General features: G+C 32.8%; 1 protein-coding gene across 1 annotated transcript; it reads left to right on the top strand.

The window, feature by feature from the left end:
- Positions 1-5,997: 5,997 nt before the first annotated feature.
- Positions 5,998-22,440, top strand: LOC134718518 (uncharacterized). The gene is made up of 7 exons (XM_063581094.1): positions 5,998-6,122; positions 9,936-10,209; positions 11,343-11,372; positions 13,547-13,620; positions 17,622-17,824; positions 18,740-18,891; positions 19,201-22,440. The coding sequence occupies exons 1-7, from the start codon at positions 6,090-6,092 to the stop codon at positions 19,884-19,886; spliced, it is 1,452 nt and encodes a 483-aa protein (XP_063437164.1). The 5' UTR covers positions 5,998-6,089; the 3' UTR covers positions 19,887-22,440.
- Positions 22,441-22,518: the final 78 nt, after the last annotated feature.

Genomic DNA, 22,518 nt, shown 5'->3' with positions numbered 1-22,518 from the left:
ACCTCAGGGATTCAATAAGATCGGGTATCAAATCATTCATATCTTCTTTGGACTGATTCATCTATGTATTTCTGCTAATGATTGACCTCCGAACTTGTTCTCCTTACTATAGGTGATTTTTATATGTTCACCATTATTTCTAAAGTTGGAAATGGTAATCAGATCTATAACCTGCATGTCATGATTTATCATTTAAAACTTAAGCAGTACAATCTATAAAGCCAGTAGAATGTAAGATAAATCAATTTTGCCGTACAATTTTTTACATAAGAAAATGCCTGTACCAAGTCAGGAAAATGGCAGTGGTTATCCATTCGGTTGAGCTTTGGATTTTTTCATTTGATAAGGGACTTTCCTTTTAGAATTTTCTTCAGAGTTCAGCATTTTTGTAATTTAACTTTTTTTAATTGCCTGTACCAAGGCAGGAATATGACCGTTGTTTTCCATTCGTTTGGTGTGTTAAATTGAACTTTTGGCTTTGCCATTCCATAGAGGACTTCCTGTTTGAATAATCATAGGAGTTCGGTATTTGTGTTATTTATCATTTCTTTTTTTTATAATAACATCTATGAATAAAGATTCTTTGAAAGTTACTGACATCATGCTAAAGTTACGGACATCCCTATTGGTATAAGGAAAAAAGTTACGGACAAGCTGTTTTGAAGTTACGGACATCATAAGTGTTTTGGAAAATCTAGCTGTAATCGTTTATTTTGTTGTAACAAACCACGTTTTTCATTGCAGAGTTTCCCTAAAAGATTTATATAACTTTTTAATTGCTGAACATTCATTTTGTATTCATGGTATTGTAATTATATACGAGCAAACTTCCTAACCGAAGCCAGGCGGCTCCATCTTGGGCTGTTACCCCATTAAGCACAGTGTAGATGCCTCATGTTACGAAGTTTTCGTCAGTCACACGTCCAATGTCATTGACCTCATTTGCATGGTTCAGCGACTACTTGAAAAAAAAAATAAGATTTTTTGTAATGTTAAATTCTCTGAGTCTCTTATTATAAGTAATAGGGTAACTATATTTGGTATGTGCGTACCTTGCAAGGTCCTCATGCCCGTCATACAGTTTTCACTTGACCTCGATCTCATTTCATGCATCAGTGAACAAGGTTAAGTTTTGGTGGTCAAGTCCATATCTCAGATAATATAAGCATTAGGTCTAGTATATTCTATGTATGGAAGGACTGTAGGGTGAACATGTCCAATTGGTAGGTGTCATCTGATCTTGGCCTCACTTTCATGGCTCAGTGGGTATAGTTAAGTTTTGTGTTTTGGTCTGTTTTTCTTATACTGTATGAAATAGGTCTACTATATTTGGTGTATGGAATGATTGCAAGGTGTACATGTCTAGATGGCAGGTGTCATTTGATCTTGACCTCATTTTCATGGTTCAGTGGTCAAAGTTAAGTTTTTGTGTTTTGGTCTTTTTTTCTAATACTATATGCAATAGGTCAACTAAATTTGTTGTATTGAAGAATTATTAGCTGTACATGCTGGTCTAGTTTATCTGACCTTGACCTCATTTTCATGGTTCATTGGTCAATGTTTAGTTTTCTTTTTTAATGTTAAGTTCATGTAACAGTTGTAATAAAGCTTTATATTTAAGACTATCAACATAATATCAATGATTAGTAAAGAAGGCGAGACAATTCAGCGTGTGCACTCTTGTTATAGTTGTTCTTAAAATAATCGGCATGATGTTACTCCACTATTCCAGGTTAGGGGTTGTGTTGGGGCGTTTAAATTGGCGCCAGTTGACATATTCAACCTAGCCATATTATTCTGTATTAACATGTTCCAAAGCATGAGCCTATAATTCAGTGGATATCGTTTGTTTTTGGTGATCGTATTATGTTTCGTGAATTGATGGTTTTTTTCAAAAATTTTGCCGTTATATTTTCTCGTTTGAACTGTTAAAGATTTTGTTCTTTTATACCTTAGTATGCGATATGGACTTGTTCATTGTTGACGGCCGTTCAGTAATTAATAATTATGATAATGTCTAGGCTATTTATTCTCTGTGGAGAGATATCTCTCTTGAATTATACCGCATCTTCTTATTTTCATTATGTAATAAAACTACTATGAAAAAAAGAAAAGGTTCACTAAAACTGACACCACAGTTACGGACATGTTTTTTTTTCTACAAACAATTGGCCCACCATTCAAAACATATTGCCCTTATGCTTGCCGACTTACACATTTGGCATTAACGTCATCCTGAGCAACGCGACTGGTGTCACATGTGGAGCAGAATCAGCTTACCCTGATATCACCCCGGATTGTGATGGGGTTCGTGTTGCTAATATTTTAGTTTTATACATGTTGTGTCTGTTTATTTTAGACAAAAGAGTTTAAATGTCCCGTGTGTATCTTTCGTCTCTCTTATTAACTTATGGTCCCATCCAGTGCATAATCCAAAGTTAGTAAATGAACTTGAAATAATGGTTACCACACATGCAATTAACTCTTCTTCGTGCCATTCATGATACTCAAAAGCTTACATTGAAAATATTCGACAAAAGAGATCATTTTATTTCTTTAAATATAACAATAGCTGAGCAGAAACTGCATCTGAAATATATATCTCCGACCTAGCTGAAACAACATTCAATGGCTAAATGTTCTATCATGATTTATTTGAAAGAGAGTTAATGCTCACACGCAGGAAGCTGTTACATTAAGGATTCCAAATGTTTTACAGACGCCATTATGATTAGAGTGACAAAGTATAATCACAAGTTACTGAGACGACGTGTCTAAAGGAGCAGGATGTGTCTGGTCTTCCGACCACTTACAATCACTATAGGTCGGCCTGTATGTTAGTCTATAATGATGTTAACTAGATTTTAAATTTGTATGTATGAAAAATTTAATATATTATATTTTATTAAACTTAATAAATTTCTCAAATAATAATTGAAAACTGGCAAAATTGTCATCTTTAAAGATACAAGTAATTCTTAAATAGAAAAATAATAAGGTAATCCCATAGCTTTAATGTTATGTAACCGTGTTTCTGCAATTGTTTGGAGCAAATAATTCCCGATTGATTCGATTTGACACTTAATCTGTCAATATTACGGCTGACCTGCGAGAAAAAAACACTAATATCATTATTTGAATGTTGGTGTCCGGCATAGTGCAACGTAAGTTTTAATATTTGCAGAAGAAAATAAGGAAAAGGTACATGTTTTTTTCTTTGAAATCGAACTCAAAGCTTTTAAATTACCCCATGCAAGATATAGGATCTAACTTCAAAATACATATTGTATTAAAATAGACATCTTTTTGATTACACAAATTTACATTTTTTTAACATGTTTAAATTAAGATAGGAAATATAACTTATAGAATTTTTAGAGGCTATATATAGTATCTGGCTATGGTTTCAGATTTATCTAAAAAAAATGTTATAGTGTCTTTGATATTTTGTCGCCCTAATTGTTATCTGTAATCTCATTTTTGTTTTCAAAATTATCATCCTCCTATTAAAGTCAAAACTGATGTCCTTAAAAAATAAAACCCATCAAATATAACTTATTATATATTATTCAACATGCATGAAATTAACTTGTATGCTATGATAATGTTCTGGTTTGTGCTGATACGTATGTTTAATTTTTGTAGGCACCCGCTTTCCCCCAAGCTTGACAAGCTACGTTTAATAGCAAAAAAAAAATATTGAAATAAAATGACATAGACATGATAGATGTTCAGAAGTTGTCCTTCAACTCTTCCTTTTACTCCTTGGAACAAATTAGCTATACTCCTATCCTATTTCCTACACTTAATCATTATATTAATTTTTTCTTGAAAAACACAGGCATTGTGACAAATACACGTGTCTGACCACTGTTATGACACTCGTACGTGTGGAACGTAATTTGGCAACCACGTGACAGATGTTGTGTACACAATTTGAAACACCGATTATGTGAGTACCATATATGTTAACTACGCTTGTTTATTAAAATGCATTGTTTGTTTACACGAGTGTTATATCAGTTATCACGTCATTTCATGACAAAACTGTTTATTTTAGAAATTCACGAGTAATTGCAGATTAATCACGAAATACACAAACAATAAGGGTCTTTTACGATAAACAGATGAAAACGTTGTGGAAATCACGGGTGGATGTCAATTCTGGCTAGGCACATATACCGATCTATACCACATCTTTTTAATACAATAATAGATAGATCGCCGTCGACATATCGAGACGACGTTGGTGCGCGATATCAGTTTTGAAGCTCTCAACGCTCGATACGCGCACTATTGATAACCAACGCAAGGTGCGGTTCCACTCGATCACTGTTTACTTTTTACTCCCCGTAGGATCATTTAGGCATGAATACTATAAAACTAACCCACTTTTATATAAAAATGACCCTCCTTTTTAATGACATCCTATATTAAAATACATTTACGTTTGATAACTGTATATATATATTGATTTGGGGTATGATCTACATACCATACAACTATGCTATTGAGAATCTTACATTATTAAGAATCTATTAATGGTCAATTATATTAAATTAAATTAATTATATATAAACTTAAGGGTAGCTGGTATATTTATGAATTATGAGTGATCATGAGTTAGTGCTTATATAAGCATGGGTCATATTTTAAATATTGTATATAAGTATAGGTATAGTCATTCTTTCTTAAATATTTATATAACTATAGGTACTGAATTTCAGTGAATGTTATATTAAAATGGGTACGTTTTTTGAGGAAAAATTGGCAAACCCCACCCAAATTATATCGAAGTTACCCCCCGTGATAACTAGGCTAACAGAACAGAAATACATTGACAGCCCTAACGTTTTGAAACGAAAACTATATCCCTAACCATAACCCAAAACGGACCCCTAATCCTACAGTCCATTTCCCTAGATTTAACACACTGTCAAAAGTAAACAAATACATCACGTTTAAAAAATAACATGAAATCTAAAAAACTGTTAAAAAATATATATATATATAATATACCGACAATTCACGGAGTCTAATAATGACAATTTTAGAAATCTAAACACGTTAAAAACGGACTCAGAGTGATGTAAAATTTAAGCAAAGTTTATAATCATCGGTGCATTGGCTCACCCCGAAGATCGCAAGAAAAGTCGAGGAAGCAAGAAATTGTGATACTACATTCCCGTCGGCGTCGTTATTAAAGTTCAGTCGATCCTGGTTCAATTGGACACTCCTTACTAATGCAATGTATAAATGCTAGTGATTTTTTTTAAATCAAAATCAGAAGCTTCTGGATTTTCTTAAATAAGTGCTGAGGAAAAATTAATAGTTTTTTCTTCTAATTTTTCCGGATTATTACCATGTTCGTTCAGAGCTTTTGTCTCGGCTGCGACGAATAGAATTCGTAAAATCCGGGATATACTTTGGAATAACAACCCGACGACGTACAGTATTTGTATAAGACTTACGTATACTTTTTAGGAGCTAGAAAAAAAAAGCTTTTAAGAGCAAAAATACTCGTAAGTCATACACATTAAGTTAAAAGTACGATCAATTTTACTTTTAAGTGGGTTTTTTTGTGAAAAGAGTCGCTGGATCCATCATACCTAGTACACAGATATACGCTAAATATGTTCGATGTTTCCGTCCTTTGATCTTATTTTCGTGACTCAGCGAATAATTGTATTGCCCTGCCGAAAAGTGGTCAGGGCAATTTCGTGGTACCCGTGTACGCCATTCAGTCGAAACAACCGTTATACAGACTGTTTTCTAATCTCTGATGTCATGGTACTTGACTATTGTAATTTAAACGAAAAGTTTTCTCCTATATAGAAAAGACACGCCCAGGACCTTGAACCGACAATAATTTGAACCCCTGCTCATGGTCAATTTCTATATTTATCTTTTATAGGAGTATATCGGTTACCTCTTAGACGATTTATATGTGCCACTGGTTTATTTTCGTAACGCGGGCCCCGACTAACCACTAAACCAGACCATTATAAACCAGAGATTCTGTGAATGATTGCAGCTACTGGTTAAAGTTGACGGTAGGAGCCAATCTTGCTCCATGCAGTCCAGCTAGTATGGCCTTCATATTACATATTCAAGGAATTCAGGTATGTATACAACTCATTTGAACAAACAAAAGAGGGGATTTGAACAAACAAAAGAGGGAACTAGATGAAAATGACATAGTCGCTCACTCACTGAAATAGCATAATCATTTAAGTTCGTCCAGTCACGGGTCAGTGGACAGGTATGGTAAAACTGTCAAATTGCTTGAAGACTCAAATAGGATGATTACAATTATTGGGGCAATGAAATTATTTGCAAAACATTTTACTTTTAAAAAAAATCATGTAGAACTCTAATTATAAAGTTTAAAAAGGCGTTTAATTCTAAATGAATCAAAGACTCAAATCCTAATCTTTTGAATATATCACAGATATTGTTTTTTCTTTAATAATCTATTTGAATGCTGTTAAAAGGCTAATTTTCACATTATTTGTGTAATAGACATTACAAGAACTTTAACTGTGACGCCTGCTTACAGTTAGACAATAATATTTTTTTTTGCATCTGAATGAACTTTATAGAACTATCGCAATTAATTAGTGCTATTTATCTATAGTCGTAAAGTCGCCACTGACATGACTGAAGAACACTTAAAGTTTCTGGTTATTCTAATATGTTTGCATTCAAAGATAAAGACAGAGTTAATGTATTTTCTGGTCAGTTTTAAGGTTGTTGCTCGATGTGAAAAGTGGGTTACATGTTTACAATATATAAATATTGTATATGAATTCGATGTTGTCTTTTTAATTCATATTAAGGTGTAACGAATGTAAAAAAAAAAGAAAGATCCCCTGTCATCTCAGTAAGGAACTGTGTTAATCTGTATCTTAAAAAGCTTTAAAACTACATTCAGACTGATGAAAGATAAAATCTTAAGACAAAACTTTTAAACAAACAGATATCTACACTGAAAATGTTGCTGTGGCTTAAATGCAGTCAAATCTCACTTGCAATATGTTTTAGAAGCGACCTTGCGCCTTGATCTCTCCTGGTTTGACTAGGTCAGACACAGATATCATCATGGCCACGGTATCTTCTGCAATTACAGGCGCCTCATTTATTCTACCACAGTACATTTTGGACCATAACAACTCCGAACAACATGATCTTGTTTTTACTGTAAAACCAAAAAAATGCAATACATGTTAAATTATAATAACAGATACTCATTTTAGTTGCGATTAAATTTAAGAGTCTTGCTATTCTAAGAGCAAAGCTGATCGGAATTGTAAATTAACAAATCTCGTCTATGGATTAGAGTGTAAAAGTCATTTCGAATTTATTTATGTCGGCGAAAAGAAGGGAAAAGTAAATGAATGTATGTGCTAACATAAAAAGATTACTACACCTCTCAGCAGACAAATGAAGATTACTGGATACGACACAAAATGTTTCAATAATTAAATTGATACTAAATTGTATGCTATCAATTGTTTCCTTGAAGCTCATTTCGCATAAGAAAAGTTGAAACAGAAAAAAATGATCTAAAATTTTCCTTTTACAATGTAAGTTTGGATGCCGTAAATGTGTGCAAGATCCTTCATCATTTATCAGTTAACTCGAGAATGCCTCTCTTCGATAAAGATCCATCTGTATTTGCAATTTCTAATACTATATCAAAAACCAATTGTGACTAATATTTTATGTTAATATTGCCTTCTTCAAGTGTACTCCTCCTGATGCACCTGTGTTATTTACCAGTCATGTATTTCCAGGCTTGGCCGTTTTATTATTGGTGACCTGATCATTTTCAATAACATAGCTCCTTCGAATGTATGTTCCAAAATATCGTCAACCTAAATTAATCAGTGGGAAACACAATTTTAAAATACTGATGGCAGAAAATTTTCCTTTTACAATGTAAGTTTGGATGCCGTAAATGTGTGCAAGATCCTTCATCATTTATCAGTTAACTCGAGAATGCCTCTCTTCGATAAAGATCCATCTGTATTTGCAATTTCTAATACTATATCAAAAACCAATTGTGACTAATATTTTATGTTAATATTGCCTTCTTCAAGTGTACTCCTCCTGATGCACCTGTGTTATTTACCAGTCATGTATTTCCAGGCTTGGCCGTTTTATTATTGGTGACCTGATCATTTTCAATAACATAGCTCCTGCGAATGTATGTTCCAAAATATCGTCAACCTAAATTAATCAGTGGGAAACACAATTTTAAAATACTGATGGCAGATCTCAGTGTAGGGCTATATTAGGCAATAGGCTAAACGCGGGAAAGGAGATTAATATACTCATAAAACTGAATAGGTCTTTGGACACAAATACTTCTTCAATATCTAGACACACCAAATGCCAAGCATATGTCCTACGTCTATGACGAATACGTTGTTCTCCCCTCAGATAAAGATCCAAACAACATGTGTGAAGACTACTTAGATTACATAAACAATGGAATTATGCAATGGCAATTAGTTTGGAAGCTCAACATCTACCCCACGACACTTTTGAAATATGAAATCTGGAATATATCTGTTGGGTGTTCCTTTGAAATTTCGAACAAACGTGAAAAATGAGAATTTCCTTCAGTGTGTTTAAAACCTAAATGACATAAGTGTCCTGAAAAAACATCGTTCTATTGCTGGGTCCTCTAAATGTAACAGGAAACATCTTTCAAAATTATTAACATCAATTAAAGTAGGGCTTCGGAGTTATTGTGGAACCACATATCCTACTTCCAGTGCGATTTGGATGTTCTGACATAAATTACCAACACAATCTTCAGTTATAATAGTTTTAAAACTAATGACTCTGTAAAAAAGAGCACTCTGATTTATTAACAAAATTCCCTGAAACTAACAAGATGCCTGGCCCTTTTTCATGTTTGACAACTCATCCTTGGTCATCACATATTCGACTTTGATCGTTCCTGGTGAATGTTAATCCAGAAAAGTGCCTCAGATGCATGCACATTATAATTAGTCCGAGATTACTCTAACGTCCGACGGCTGCTTTGCCAGACAAGCTGGGCAGTCCATACGCATTTCTAACAGCACCAAGTTGATGATTCTGCTGTTGGAATATCAGTTCCCGAAAGGTATCACCAGCTAAGTAATTACAATTTCGGTAATGATATGATTTATAACAAACTATTTAAAATTGCCCGTTTATATATTTATAAATGTTATTGTTATTAAACGTTTTCAAATATTCGGGTTTTTGCATTCCTGGTGTATCTAAAATCAGAAAAGCGCCACGGACGCATGCAATTTATAAAATGTTATCATTTTTTTTGTACATACGGATGACTTGTTTTTCATCAATTATTCTGCATTCACATGGACACCAATTGTGCTTTTCTTGCCGACTTCTTCTTCTGTTCATAAAAAGAAAAACTTTTAACTTCAGTTGCCAACGAATAATGACAAGCACACCATTTAGTATGAAGAGTTAAAAACTAGACGCGCGTTTCGTCTACAAAACACTCATCAGTGACGCTCGAATCCCAAAATGTTTAAAAGCCAAATAAAGTACGAAGTTGCAGTAAGAGCATTGAGGACCAACATTCCTAAAAGTTTTGCCAGATACAGCTAAGGTAATCTAGTCATGAGGTAAAACAGCCTTAGTATTTCAAAAATCAAAAGTTTTGTAAACAGTAAATGACCATATTAATTATAGTGCTGACAACTGGGCTGGTGATAGCTTCGCGGAGTTAAAACTCCGCCAGCAGTAGCATCGACCAGTGTTTGTAAATAAACTCATCAGGTGGTAAATCAGCGATGTTATGTCTAATTCCTTACAGATCATGTGTCAAAGCCTTGCTTGCAAGATATGACAACATAGGTTTATTACGCAGATTGGCTTGACACTAACTAATTGAATGTTTCCTTTAGGGTCAAGATCTACAGGATTTTAGTACTTGGCCATTATCTTTCACAAACAACGTAGAAGCCATATTCTACATAGTCTCTGTCACAGATAACAATGTCGTTCACCATCAGCTGATCGACCTGCCAAAGTATGACAAAGAGGTCTTCCTAGAAATCAAGACTGCCCCGGACTCTGGGCCTGTTACCATGACAATACTGGGACTACAGAAGTTTGGAGAAGGAGTACAGGCTTATTACACAGTGGTGGCTGAGGGGACACTGGATATTGTTAAAGAAGGTGTGTGCAATTATTCTGTAGACAAGACACAACATAGTTCGCAGAAAAATTGGTGCTTTCTAGCATGTGTAATTCAAACCCGTATACTTTAAAGGAGATAACTATTTTGTATTTTAAGCTCCGACGGCATCAATTAGGGATTTGATGGTCGCAAATTAAGTTTACTGGAGACAGTAAACGGGTATTTGCGACCATCAAATTCCCAATTGATGCAGTCGGAGCTTAAAATACAAAATAGTTATCTCCATTCTAATTAAACTGACAGAAAACAATGTTAAAAAATGTAATTAAAATCTTCCATATGCCGTCTGCGCTTGCGCGTGGCCGTACATCACATAGCATCAATTGTCAATTGATGCCATGTAAACAAAAGTGACGTTATCCAATCAAAATGAACGTTACATGCCACAAAACCAGGTTCAATCCACCATTTTTATCTTTGAAAATGTCCTGTACCAAGTCAGGAAAATGGCCATTGCTATATCATAGTTCGTTTCTGTGTATGTAACATTTTAACGTTGTGTTTCCGTTGTGTCGTTTGTTTTTTCTTTTATTTGAGTGTGAATTCACATTACTTTACAGACGTGTCACGGTACTTTTCTATCCCAAATTCATGTATTTGGTTTTGATATTATGTTTGTTATTCTCATCGGATTTTGTCTAATGCTTAGTCCGTTTCTGTGTGTGTGTTGCATTTCAATGTTGTGTCGTTGTTCTTATATATAATGCGTTTCCTTCAGTTTTTGTTTGTTACCCCAATTTTGTTTTTTGTCCGTAGATTTAAGAACAGCGGTATATTACTTCTGCCTTTATTTTGCATGAGAATAGTAGTTGATTCGAAATTTTATCTTTTATTATGTTGTTATACATCCTAGACTTCTTGTCCAATTTTTGTAAATTAGCATTAACACTGTGTACATATCAGTTTTGCAATGGTCTCTTGATATAAATCTTATTTCCATAGTTATCCATTTAGTTCAGTTAAAGGTCAGTAACTAAATAATCTGCATTGTCTCGTTGTGAAAAGTTTTACTGAAAACTGTCAATACATCAACAAGGAATAATCAATGCCCAGACGATTCATTTTATTTTACAATTGTATTTTAATTTTTGTATCCATTTGTGCTTTTCAGAAAAAGAGACAGAATCTACAGATACAGATGGTAAGATATATAACGGACATCAAAATATATGTAGGGGTTTCTCTTAATAGTTGAAATCTTGTTATATAGTCCGAATTCTTAGTTATACTCGTATTATGGGTTCCGCCATGACAACATACTCTTTGGTAAGTTCTATTATGAAAAATACTGACTCTTTAGTCATACTTATAAGCGTTCCATCATAAAAACAGATTTCTTAGTCTATTGCCTTTGTCTGATTATGAATTCAAGAATTATAAAGAACGTAAGATTTCAAATTCTTCATGCAAAGATGACGTTAGATAAATTTAGCTAATTTTGTTGAGATCCTTTCGGTCGAAGATCATCAACTGCTTTGGTTCTCATACACAGTTTTAAATATTCTGCTTGCTGAGTTCTTTAAAAGGTAAGTCAAGAAAAGTGCTTCAGACAATTCCAATTTAGAAGGTGTTGGTCGTGTTTAAACTAGTGTTGTCAACGGTTAACCGGTTAACCGGTTAACCGGTCGAACGACCGAATACCGAATACCAAAAACGATAACCGGTTAACCGGACTTTTTTCAATTTTGGCAGATTTGATATAAATTTATCTTGAAATCATCAAATAGTTATGTTTTATTTAAAAATTGTCATCGTGGTAATTAATTTGACAGATGAATTGTCCAGTATATTGATTGCTATTGTTAATCCTATAAACATTAAATTAGTTAGAGCTCGGTCAAGATCTTAAAGAAACATAATTAGTATACATGTTTTTTTAACAGTAACTTAAAATCAGTAATGCGATTAAATTTTACTAATTAATTCATTATTTCATTGTTGATCTAATATTGTGTACACCTACATCTAAATGTGCAACCTCCGTAGTGCAAGACTTAGTCTTAACTTAAACGAAATACTAACTCAAAACTTGTGAAATGCAAACCAACGTGAATGTACTCAATGTATAGGTGATAGTACGAGTAACATGCTTAAAGAAACAAGCAAACAAAGCATAGAAACAGGTCGTACGGTGACCTATTGTTGTTAATGTCTGTATCATTTTGATCTCTTGTGAATAATTGTCTCTTTGGCAATCATGCCACATCTTCTTTTTATAATCATTTATTTCAAATTGAAACACTCCACATTATTTTCGGAAAAACAAGAGAAAAGGAAAGAATAATCGGTGTTAGACATATTCAATTCTACGAGATCAAGAAGTTTTTTTTTATTTTTCAATCTGAAGTTGGTACAAACTCTATAATAGTTAATACGGTGTAATTGATAATAAAAAGTCAAACTTCGACAAGGAATCCTAACAGACAAGCTTTAAATGATACCAAACAACAAATTCCATTCTAAAAGCGTAAATTTATGACTTGGATGAAAGGTTGTCATTTTGACACTCATACCACAACTTATATCTATGTGTAGGGTACCATTGATCCGTCTTTCAAAAACCAACTTAAAGTACCGGTTAACCGGTTAATCGGTCGAACGATTATCCGAGTAACCGGTTAGTCAAAAGTGTAAGATTTGACAACACTAGTTTAAACTGATAGAATGATAAAGAAAGTAAGGTTACAAATTCATTAGGCAAAATTGACCAGATGAATTTTGCTATTTTTTGTCTTATACTCTTTGTTTACTCTTTAATTGTTTCGGGTTTTATACATCATTGACTTTCAAATATTCGGCTTTGAGCACACATGGGTCTGGATGAGATGATTTTCATATTTTATTCTTCCAATATATTAGCCACTTTTCTGAAATCTTTATTTGGTTTGCCAATTTCTATTCATTTCCTTTTCTTTTTTCCTTTTTTTGTTTTATTGTAAACATAATTTCTCTATGTTGTAAACAACATTTAGGTCCTCCTATCAGTATCATCATTTTAATTTAACATTGTGAACAGTTGTTTGACTGTAGAAACCGTTTAGTTCACCCAATGCAGGTCTTAATGTTAATATCCTTATGTTATTTTGACACTGATAATATCCACTTTTGTTTGATTTTAGAACCATCACCCGTTTAGCATGTTTAGTACACCCAATGCTAGTCCTAATGTTAATATCATTATGTTATTTTGACACTGGCAATATTCACTGTTGATATTCTGTAGAACTAGCCCCCGTTAATTGTACAAAATGCAGACCCTAATGTTAGTTTCCTCATTTTATTTTGACACTGTTAATATTCCCTGTTTGACTTTAGAACCAGCTACTGTCAGGTTAGACAGAAGTGTAGGAGACAGATGTGCTGATGTATTGTTTGATTTGAAAAACGAGGTAAGATCATAAACATTATTTTCTATTTTGCTCTGTGCAGGAGAAAAAAAACGTTTTGCCAAAATTACAACAATAGTTTGTCTTCCTCTGTGTTATTACCAATGTCATTTAAACTGATCGGGCGCAGTTTACGTTTTGATTTGCATAATGTCAGTCTATTTAAAGATGTGTGTGATTAGGATGATTGCCGTTATAATTATTACTGATTTCTAATCACCAATCAGTGCCATCAAAGGAATTTACAAAAGAATGACTGGACACTTTATTGATGAGTTTATCCTAAAACACCTATCTAAAGATGGAATGGTTTATTATGAGCGAAACGGTTAAACTCCGCCCAGTCAAGTGAAATAAATTGAGTAATAATATCAAACTAAACTTATTTTCAATTTCCCTGTTACTATAATAATACAGACGAATATCTTTTTTTGACTATATTCAGTACCAGTTTGAAAATGTGCAGGATATTTTTACAGTAATAATCGAATAATATTTCAAAGAACTTGGTTAAAAATGCAAACAAACTTTTTGTATTCATTTCTAGCTAATTTTAGAAATCATAGCTTTGTTTTGGAAGTCTAATTAACTTTCAATATTGTTACATTGTATTTTATTTTATACATTAATTTCTGTGTTATTTGGTCTCTTATGGAGAGATGTCTCATAGGCAATCATACCACATCTTCATTTTTGTATTCAACTTTTTCTAGATTCCAGTAGCACCTATTTGTACAAAGTTTGCGAGGCAGTTTGACCAAATTCCAGATAATAATGAATCTTATTGTTTTATATAAAAGATAGATCATTATATACTTAGGATTCGTTTATATTCGCGGGTTCCAGTTTTCATGAATTGTGGTAACATTGACTGTATAGCTGGTTATTTTCGCGGGGTGTAAATTATCGCTTATTTGCGCTGATAGAAAACAATCTCCTTAAAGTGTACATGTAGAGGTATTGATAAAAGTTTTGAGTCCGCCAAAATATTTCGTTAACCTTATTCTATGAAAATCGCGAAATTTTACAACCGCGAAAATAACCCAATGTTTCTGCATGAATATGTGATTTAGTTCAGTTGCTAAATTCATTGTTCACATTTACAACGAAATAAATGAATATGAAATTATAAGTAAAACAAATCCATAAAAATGAAAGAAGATTTGAATCCAACGAAAAACAAACCCACTAAATTCACGAATATTGGTTTCCCTCGAATAAAAAAGAATCTAACGTATATATTTGTTGCATGTTTTATCATTATTAACATTATGGACTCATTTTGATACTAATACAATTTGGCTGCTACTAGTAGTTCAGAAGAGGAGCGTGGCCATTAATAGAATCGAATGCTGTTCCAAATCGAATCGTCTATTCATATTCCAGGATAATTGGTAACTAAGTTTCAGATGAAGACAGGTAGGGTGAAAAAAATATTTTTCTAGAACGTCTTGTTCTATTCCTTACAAGAAGCGGGTCTGTAAGAACCAAATAGATAAAGACCAGTGAAAAGTCCGAGATTAAAACTGTTTAAGGTGGTATGGGTGTCTTTCGCCATCTTGGATTGTAAAAAACAGAGAATGTAAGGTCCAAATATTCTATCAAGTTAGTAAAATTTGATGCAGGAATGCAGATATTTAATGTGAATTTTCATTTAAAAGAACCAATTTATAAGAATATAACTAAGAAATGTTAATATTTTTACAAGTGTAGATTATTTTTTATATTTTTTTTAATATTTTCAAATTGGCAATTTTAAGGGGAGGTAACTCTAAAACAGTGCATTTTCTGAAGGACTCTACATGATAGTTATCAAAGGTACCAGGATTATAATTTAGTACGCCATACGCGCGTTTCGTCTACATAAGACTCATCAGTGACGCTCATATAGAAATAGTTATTTTCCTATTTTGTCTCTTAGCCGAAAAAAACGTACGGTGACCCTATCTTTTCTTTTGATATTCTCAAAGCATTGTCTGAAAGCAATCTTTTCCTAATTTATTTTACAATTCTATCATTTTGTTTAGTTTCTATTCACAAAATGTTGTTTTTTCCTGTATACAAAATTTGTCATTTTGTCACAACCTGTAGCTTGAGAAAATGCGCGGTGACCTATCATTTTTATGACATTTTTGAACATGTATCAATAGATACTACATTTTGACAAAGTATGAACAAATTCTATCATTTTTATTTTAGACTCCCATACAACCTTAAGTCTTTGGTGTTGTGAAATCGTACGTGATATTCACGGATTCCCTATTCTCCTGTCAGAAATGGGGATGTCAAATTTGTAAAATAATGGCGTAGAGTAAAACAGAGAGAGACAGAATTCTATACATATAGCAAGAATACATGTGTGATTATTTAGGAATTATAGGTTCAAAGGGAAGGACGTAAATTCTGAATTAATTGTAGAAGTTTAGTTTTTTAATAAAGGACTCTGTTGGGAAAAAAACGAAACTAGAAATGAAAATTGCCTAGTAAAATGACAAAAAATCATCTTAAAAGATACTGCCACATGTATGGCAATTATCATTCAATCAAAAAAAATAAAGAGTCTTTGAAATTAACACACTATAGGGTTTAAATTAAACGTTTAAATGTGTTATTATAAAGCCTTTTCTCATAATAGTCAAATTAATTAACATTAATCCAATATGAATTTACTGCTTAAGAGAAGGTTGTTATTTGCCCATGTTGATTGTGTATTGATCAAGATTACAGAGACGCAACCAACTGGTAAATATTTTTAGAATAGTCAAAATAGTAACCCAACTATCTGTGGTGAGCGACAGTGTGAGAGCCCCGATTGTTCTTGTTGGTGATCTCACATCTCTATTCTTTATATTTCATTGCTTCCAAATTAGTTAACTTTGCGATTCTAATATTTTTGTAAAACTAAATGTGTTTGGATTTGAATCACATTTAAATAATATCGCGTATCTGTAACTTAATTTGACCTTCAATTTCGTTAATACACCGAGTATTTTTAAAACCACTTGGACAAGGGCCTGTGTTAGTCATATCCGTTTTTAAACCGCAAAAGACCTTCTTTAAAATAAGAAAACTACTCTCACTGTCATGTTACTGGTAAAGTTGAACAACTTATTAACAATCAACTTATAAGTGTCTACAGTATTTCTAAATGTACCCCAAAAGATCCCTACCAAGACGGGCGATTATAGTAGAAAACGACGGCTTTGTTTAAATTTTTTAAGAAAGATCATACCAGTTGACAATTGCGGTTATCTTAAAACTTGGAGTTGTCACCGTTTAAAACAGTAGAGACGTCGCTAATTTGAACCCAATAAGATAATTAGTTTGTAGTGTGGATTTGTTCTCCCTCAATCGATTTATCATTGAACAGCGGTATACTACTGTTGTCTTTGTTTATTCACCCCTTTACCAATAGGAAAGACCTAAGATTAATTTGCTGAAGAATGCGATCGGAGAAGTTCCGAGTGCAAGTTATCCGAGGATTGACTTTCGGTGGGTAATTGATGTCAGCGCCATGTGGTAGAAAGAAGGTTGTTAACACTATTTGCTCCACGTGTCAATGGAATTCTGATTTGTTACAATCCAAATATTAAATTATAAGGACAATTTGATAGGAAAGTCAGCTTTTTGAATATTCATTTCAATGTCGTACTTGAAGATGTCGTAATTAAGCCTTTGTCCGAGTAAAAATGCATTTACTATACGTAAATGGAAAAACATATGAATTTGCCTAAAAAATGCATGCAATGTTGGATAGACTGTTTTTTTATATAATATATCGGTATTCCTTTCTTTGCTATCAAGGATAAGCAACATTTCTAATTAATCCTAAACATGGTCTTTAAAGGGAAACTTTTATTGGTTATAATCAGTTTTAGTTTGCAACCCGAATTTGTTTTCCCACAATCAATTAATGACTTTCGAACAGCGGTATGCTACTGTTGTCTTTTTTTGAAACCCATCATCTACATGTGTAAATATCATGTCTTATCTTTACATTTTAGAACGGACCTGATGTTCAGGTATCTCACAAACACGGATCCCGATACTGGGTAAAGACTCCGTCTAGCCACGAAGAGGACCAATATACACAAAAACTTATTTTATTACAACACATGCAGAATCACCAGCTGTATTTGATATTTACTCAGGGAAATTGGAGTTTTAAGAGTATACCATTCACTCTACAGCCTGGAAAGGAATACAGGTTATTATACATAGTTATCAACAACTATATGGTTCAATTGTGGTTGTTATAGTAGAAATGATCGAGTGTTTGATTTCGTCAGGCTTAATGGACATAACTTTTTGAATTATCTCGGTATTTTTGTTCTTACTGTTTTTATAACTGCATGTACAGGGCATGTTTAAGTGAATTGGTTGCTTTAAAACCGGTTATCTCAATAGATGTTTACATAAAGGATATAAGTAGTTTTCCATGGTGGTTTGTAATTTGAGATATTGAGATCTATACTGACCAGGATATATATCTCCATATCTGCTGCTCATTCGACACACAGGCAACTTTTTGGAATAATATGGTCAGAAAGATGTGTCCAAAACGATTGACGTACTTCCGGTCTTTTCCTTTTCCTTAAGCACGTTAAAGTCGTCAGTATGATATAAAGCAGAGTTCATAATCACAAAACATTGCCATCTTCTTCGCATTCTTTACGTTGTGAATATACTACCTCCTAGGACTAATTTAATCCCCATGCAAACCACGAGCACGAGAATCTATCATCTCTAAAAATGGCAAAATCTAAGAATCAACTTTCACAACATCCCTAAATCAAAACCTGTACCCGAGGAAATATTTTTTATATGTTAAATGAATTGAAGAGGCCCTCTGCTTGTCTAACCATGTCAACATCATGTGTCAATGTATTGCTTTCTATCAAGTGTATTGGGTTATACACTTGATAAATACATATTAAAATGTTATAATGCCTATATATATACCAAGTCAGGAATATGACAGTTGTTATCCGTTCGTGTGATATGTTTGAGCTTTTGATTTTGCAATTTGATTAGGAACTTTTTATTTAAAACTTTCCTGGGAGTTCAGTACTTTTGTGATTTTTCTTATTAATAAAGAAGGAAATGATCAATTATATTTCAGATGTATCGTACTTTACTCTTCCTACAACAGTAATTCCCATTGGTTAGACGTGGGTTCTATGATGGACGATAACAACAATGCAGTGTGTTTACCTGAGGATCTTCGTCCACACGGTCTAGTTCAGGTTACCAAGGAAAAAGTTACAAGTATTTGTAAGTATTGCAGTGTACAATCAAATGAAGTTATTGAATTAATGTAGGTGGTGTAAGGCTTTGAATGTAATTGTGTGTAATGATTTGGGAAAGGGGGCACGATTTCCTCATTCTCCCCTGTTGACAAACATGTATTCCCTGATGAAGCAGTTGAATCCCTCTATAGAATAGTTACGAGTCTTTCTTAATTGAACGTTTGCCTCTTCTTTTGGAATTTTTTCAATAATATAGAAGAACTACTGATGAGCAGACAATAATTGATTGAATATACAAAATGTAAATAAGGCTTTTTTGTATATTTACCAACAGATTTTACAAAACAAGAACTGAATGAAATGAGGTTGAAAGCCATTGAGTTTGTACATCGCCGTGAACAACGAGTAGCTGCCATTCCTTATTTCTACAGGAACAAATCAATAAAATATTTTGATGCTATCATGATGAACGATAATGATGGTATTATGTATCCCAACCTTAAGGATAATAATGGCGATCGGTATTCTATTGTAAATGAAAACATTGAAGGTATTTTCTTTAGCGCACTCTTACTGCCTTCAACTCTAAAGCCACCAAAAACTTCAATTTTTGGCACTCGACGGTTGTATGTTCGATCTACATTGCTGTTGAATGAAAGTGTGAAAATGTACTTTGCCGACTTTTATTGCTATAACAATGTTGTTCATTACGTCACAATCGTGTTAACAAAGCCCGGATCTGAATCAGATCAGTTCTGTGACAAGAATCTAGTTCAGTTAAACGCTTACAGTAATCCTTTCCTGCAACTGACAACGTTAGACGGTGTGCAGAAAGTTCTAGTGACATTGAACGCTGTGATAGAAATATTCTATACAGAGCCTATAGATCTGATGGCAATGAGCTTACTTCCGGGTGCGACGATGTACTCCGATGTACAGTTAGCAGGTAGAGGATCAAGTGTCGAAGGAGGCATACCAAAGAAAGATGACTGTGATCTTTGTAATGTTAGAACAAGCTAAGCGTTTAATTGAAGGAGTGTGATCGATTGATTTTGATATGACGTAATTTGAGTTAGTGTTATTTCCTTTGGTCGCCATTTTAAAAGTGTAAACGGTTGATTTTCTTAATTGACTAACCAAGTCAAAATATATGGAACACATCAAAAATATCTCATTTGCTCATTTGGATTTTAAAAATGTCCCCTTGAACTTCACCTCACACCAACTTATACTTCGAACTCACATTGTGATTCATATGAGTCTTGCATGACATTTTTCATATGAATTTTATGTTAATTTTTTTTTAAAGCGAGTTTTTTTCATGATTTTAAACAAATTCACGTCAATTTCATGTGAAAAAAAAATCATTTGTTCTTCGTGTAAATTTCACGTAAGTTTCATATTAGATTGATGTTAAATTCACATGATTTGATTTCAAGTGAGTTTATGTATAAGCTCGTTTGAGAGAGATTCACATGAGTTTGAAATTACATGAAATTGATGGGAGTGAAAACGTTCCCGTGTACTTACAAGTCTAATTAAAGATAACTAGATCGAAGTGGCTAAACGAAATAAAAGATTTAAAAGTCTACCGGTCAGTTGACATGTTACATTCGGTTGGTTTATGTTGGAAATTGTGCTCGTGTACCTTCGCCATGATTACAGAATTTTAGCATGGAATCCTTGCTTTCTGCTCGAAAGCAGACTTTCTAACGAGAAGAACATGTTGGCTCAGATTAGTAATTTTCTAACTCTATTTTCGTTTAAGCCTTGTATATTTTAAAGTCATCACTTCGATCAAGATCTGATATGAGTATGTTGTAATATCATTAATCATTTGAGAAAATTGACCTGTTCCCCCGACATCGCGTTGGTAAATGGAAATTTCCCAAACTCAAACTATGTCATTGCGAAACTTTCTTTATGAAACTATCAATCCATTCAATGTACATTGTATGTACGTGTTTGTATATATGAATGGTGAATAGGTGATTGTAATAAATAGTGTATGAAACATTTTTATATATAATGAGAACGTGAATGTGAGGTCATGTAACTTTATCTATAGCCTTTGATGATTGTCAATGTGTTGAGGATAGATGCAGACCTCTAATATGTTTGACCCTGTTGATTTTATGCAATTCATCGAACTGTTTATTTGTACAAACGTTTATGCTGTATCAATATTGTATTATATATTTTACAAAAGTAACTGTTTCTTTTTTATGAGGTATGCATTTTGTATTTTGAAACGCCTCGATGTCGATGTGAACAAGGCGAAAACAAAAATATTTTAAATATAGCTAATTTAAAAACTTTGGCGTATGTTTGTACAATTTTTTAATTCTGATTTTTGTTGTACAAAACATATTTGAATTGAATTATACTTATTAATAACAAAAATTTTTGTTAAACGGATGTCAAGTAGGTTCAATATTTAATATTTAACATTCAACATTAAAAAAAAATATTTATAGCATTAATTTTTTAACATTCAAAAAATCGACTTTCAACATTCAATTTCAACATTCAACATTCAACATTCGTTTTCATCATTTGACATTAGTTTTCAACATTTGACAATTCATTTTGAACATTGAATTTTGTATGTTGAAAACGTATGTTGAATATTGATTGTTAAAGATCGAATATTGAAAACGAAAGTTGAGTATTGAAAACGAATATTGCATGGTGAATGTTGGCAACGAATGTTGCATAAAAACGAATGTTACATATTGAAAACGAATGTTGATTATTGAAAATCAAAAGCTGAGAATCGAATGTTGAATATTGTAAACGAATATTGAATATTCTTAACGAATATTGAATATTCTTAACGAATATTGAATATTGTAAACGAATAATAATCATTGTAAACGAATATTGAATGTTTGTAAATAGTGTTGAATGCTGAAAACGAATGTTGAATATCGAAAACGAATATTGAATGTTGAAAACGAATGTTGAATATCGAAAATAAATATTGAATGTTAAAAATCAAATGTTCGAAACGAATGTTGAATTTTGAAAACGAATGTTGAATTTTGAAAACGAATGTTGAATGTCGAAAACGAATGTCGAATGTTGAAAACAAATGTCGAATGTTGAAAACGGATATTGAATGTTGAAAATCGAATGTTGAAAACGATAGTTGAAAGTTGAATGCTGAAAATGGAATGTCGAAATTGAATGTTGATTATTGTTATCGAAGTTTGAATGTTGAAATCGAATGTTAAAAACGAATGTGGAATGTTGAAATCGAATGTTAAAAACGAATGTGGAATGTTGAAATCGAATGTTAAAAACGAATGTGGAATGTTGAAATCGAATGTTAAAAACGAATGTGGAATGTTGAAATAGAATGTTGAATGTTGAAAACGGATGTTGACTGTTGAAAACGAATGTTGAATTTTTAAAATAGAATGTTCAATGTTGAAAACACAAATTGAGTTTTAAAAACGAACGTGGATTAATGAAAATCGCGAATATTGAAAACGAATGTTGTATATTGAAAACGAATAGTGAATTTTGAAAACGAATGTTGAATGTTGAATGAATGCTAAAAATTGAACGTTGGAATGTTGAAAACCATTTGTTTAAAATGAAAATTAAAAAAAACCCAAATAAATTAAAAAAAAAAACGTTTAATAAA

The sequence above is a fragment of the Mytilus trossulus genome, chromosome 5, assembly GCF_036588685.1.
Source record: "Mytilus trossulus isolate FHL-02 chromosome 5, PNRI_Mtr1.1.1.hap1, whole genome shotgun sequence".
Taxonomy (NCBI): Eukaryota; Metazoa; Mollusca; class Bivalvia; order Mytilida; family Mytilidae; genus Mytilus; species Mytilus trossulus.
This window is presented reverse-complemented; position numbering and strand designations above follow the sequence as displayed.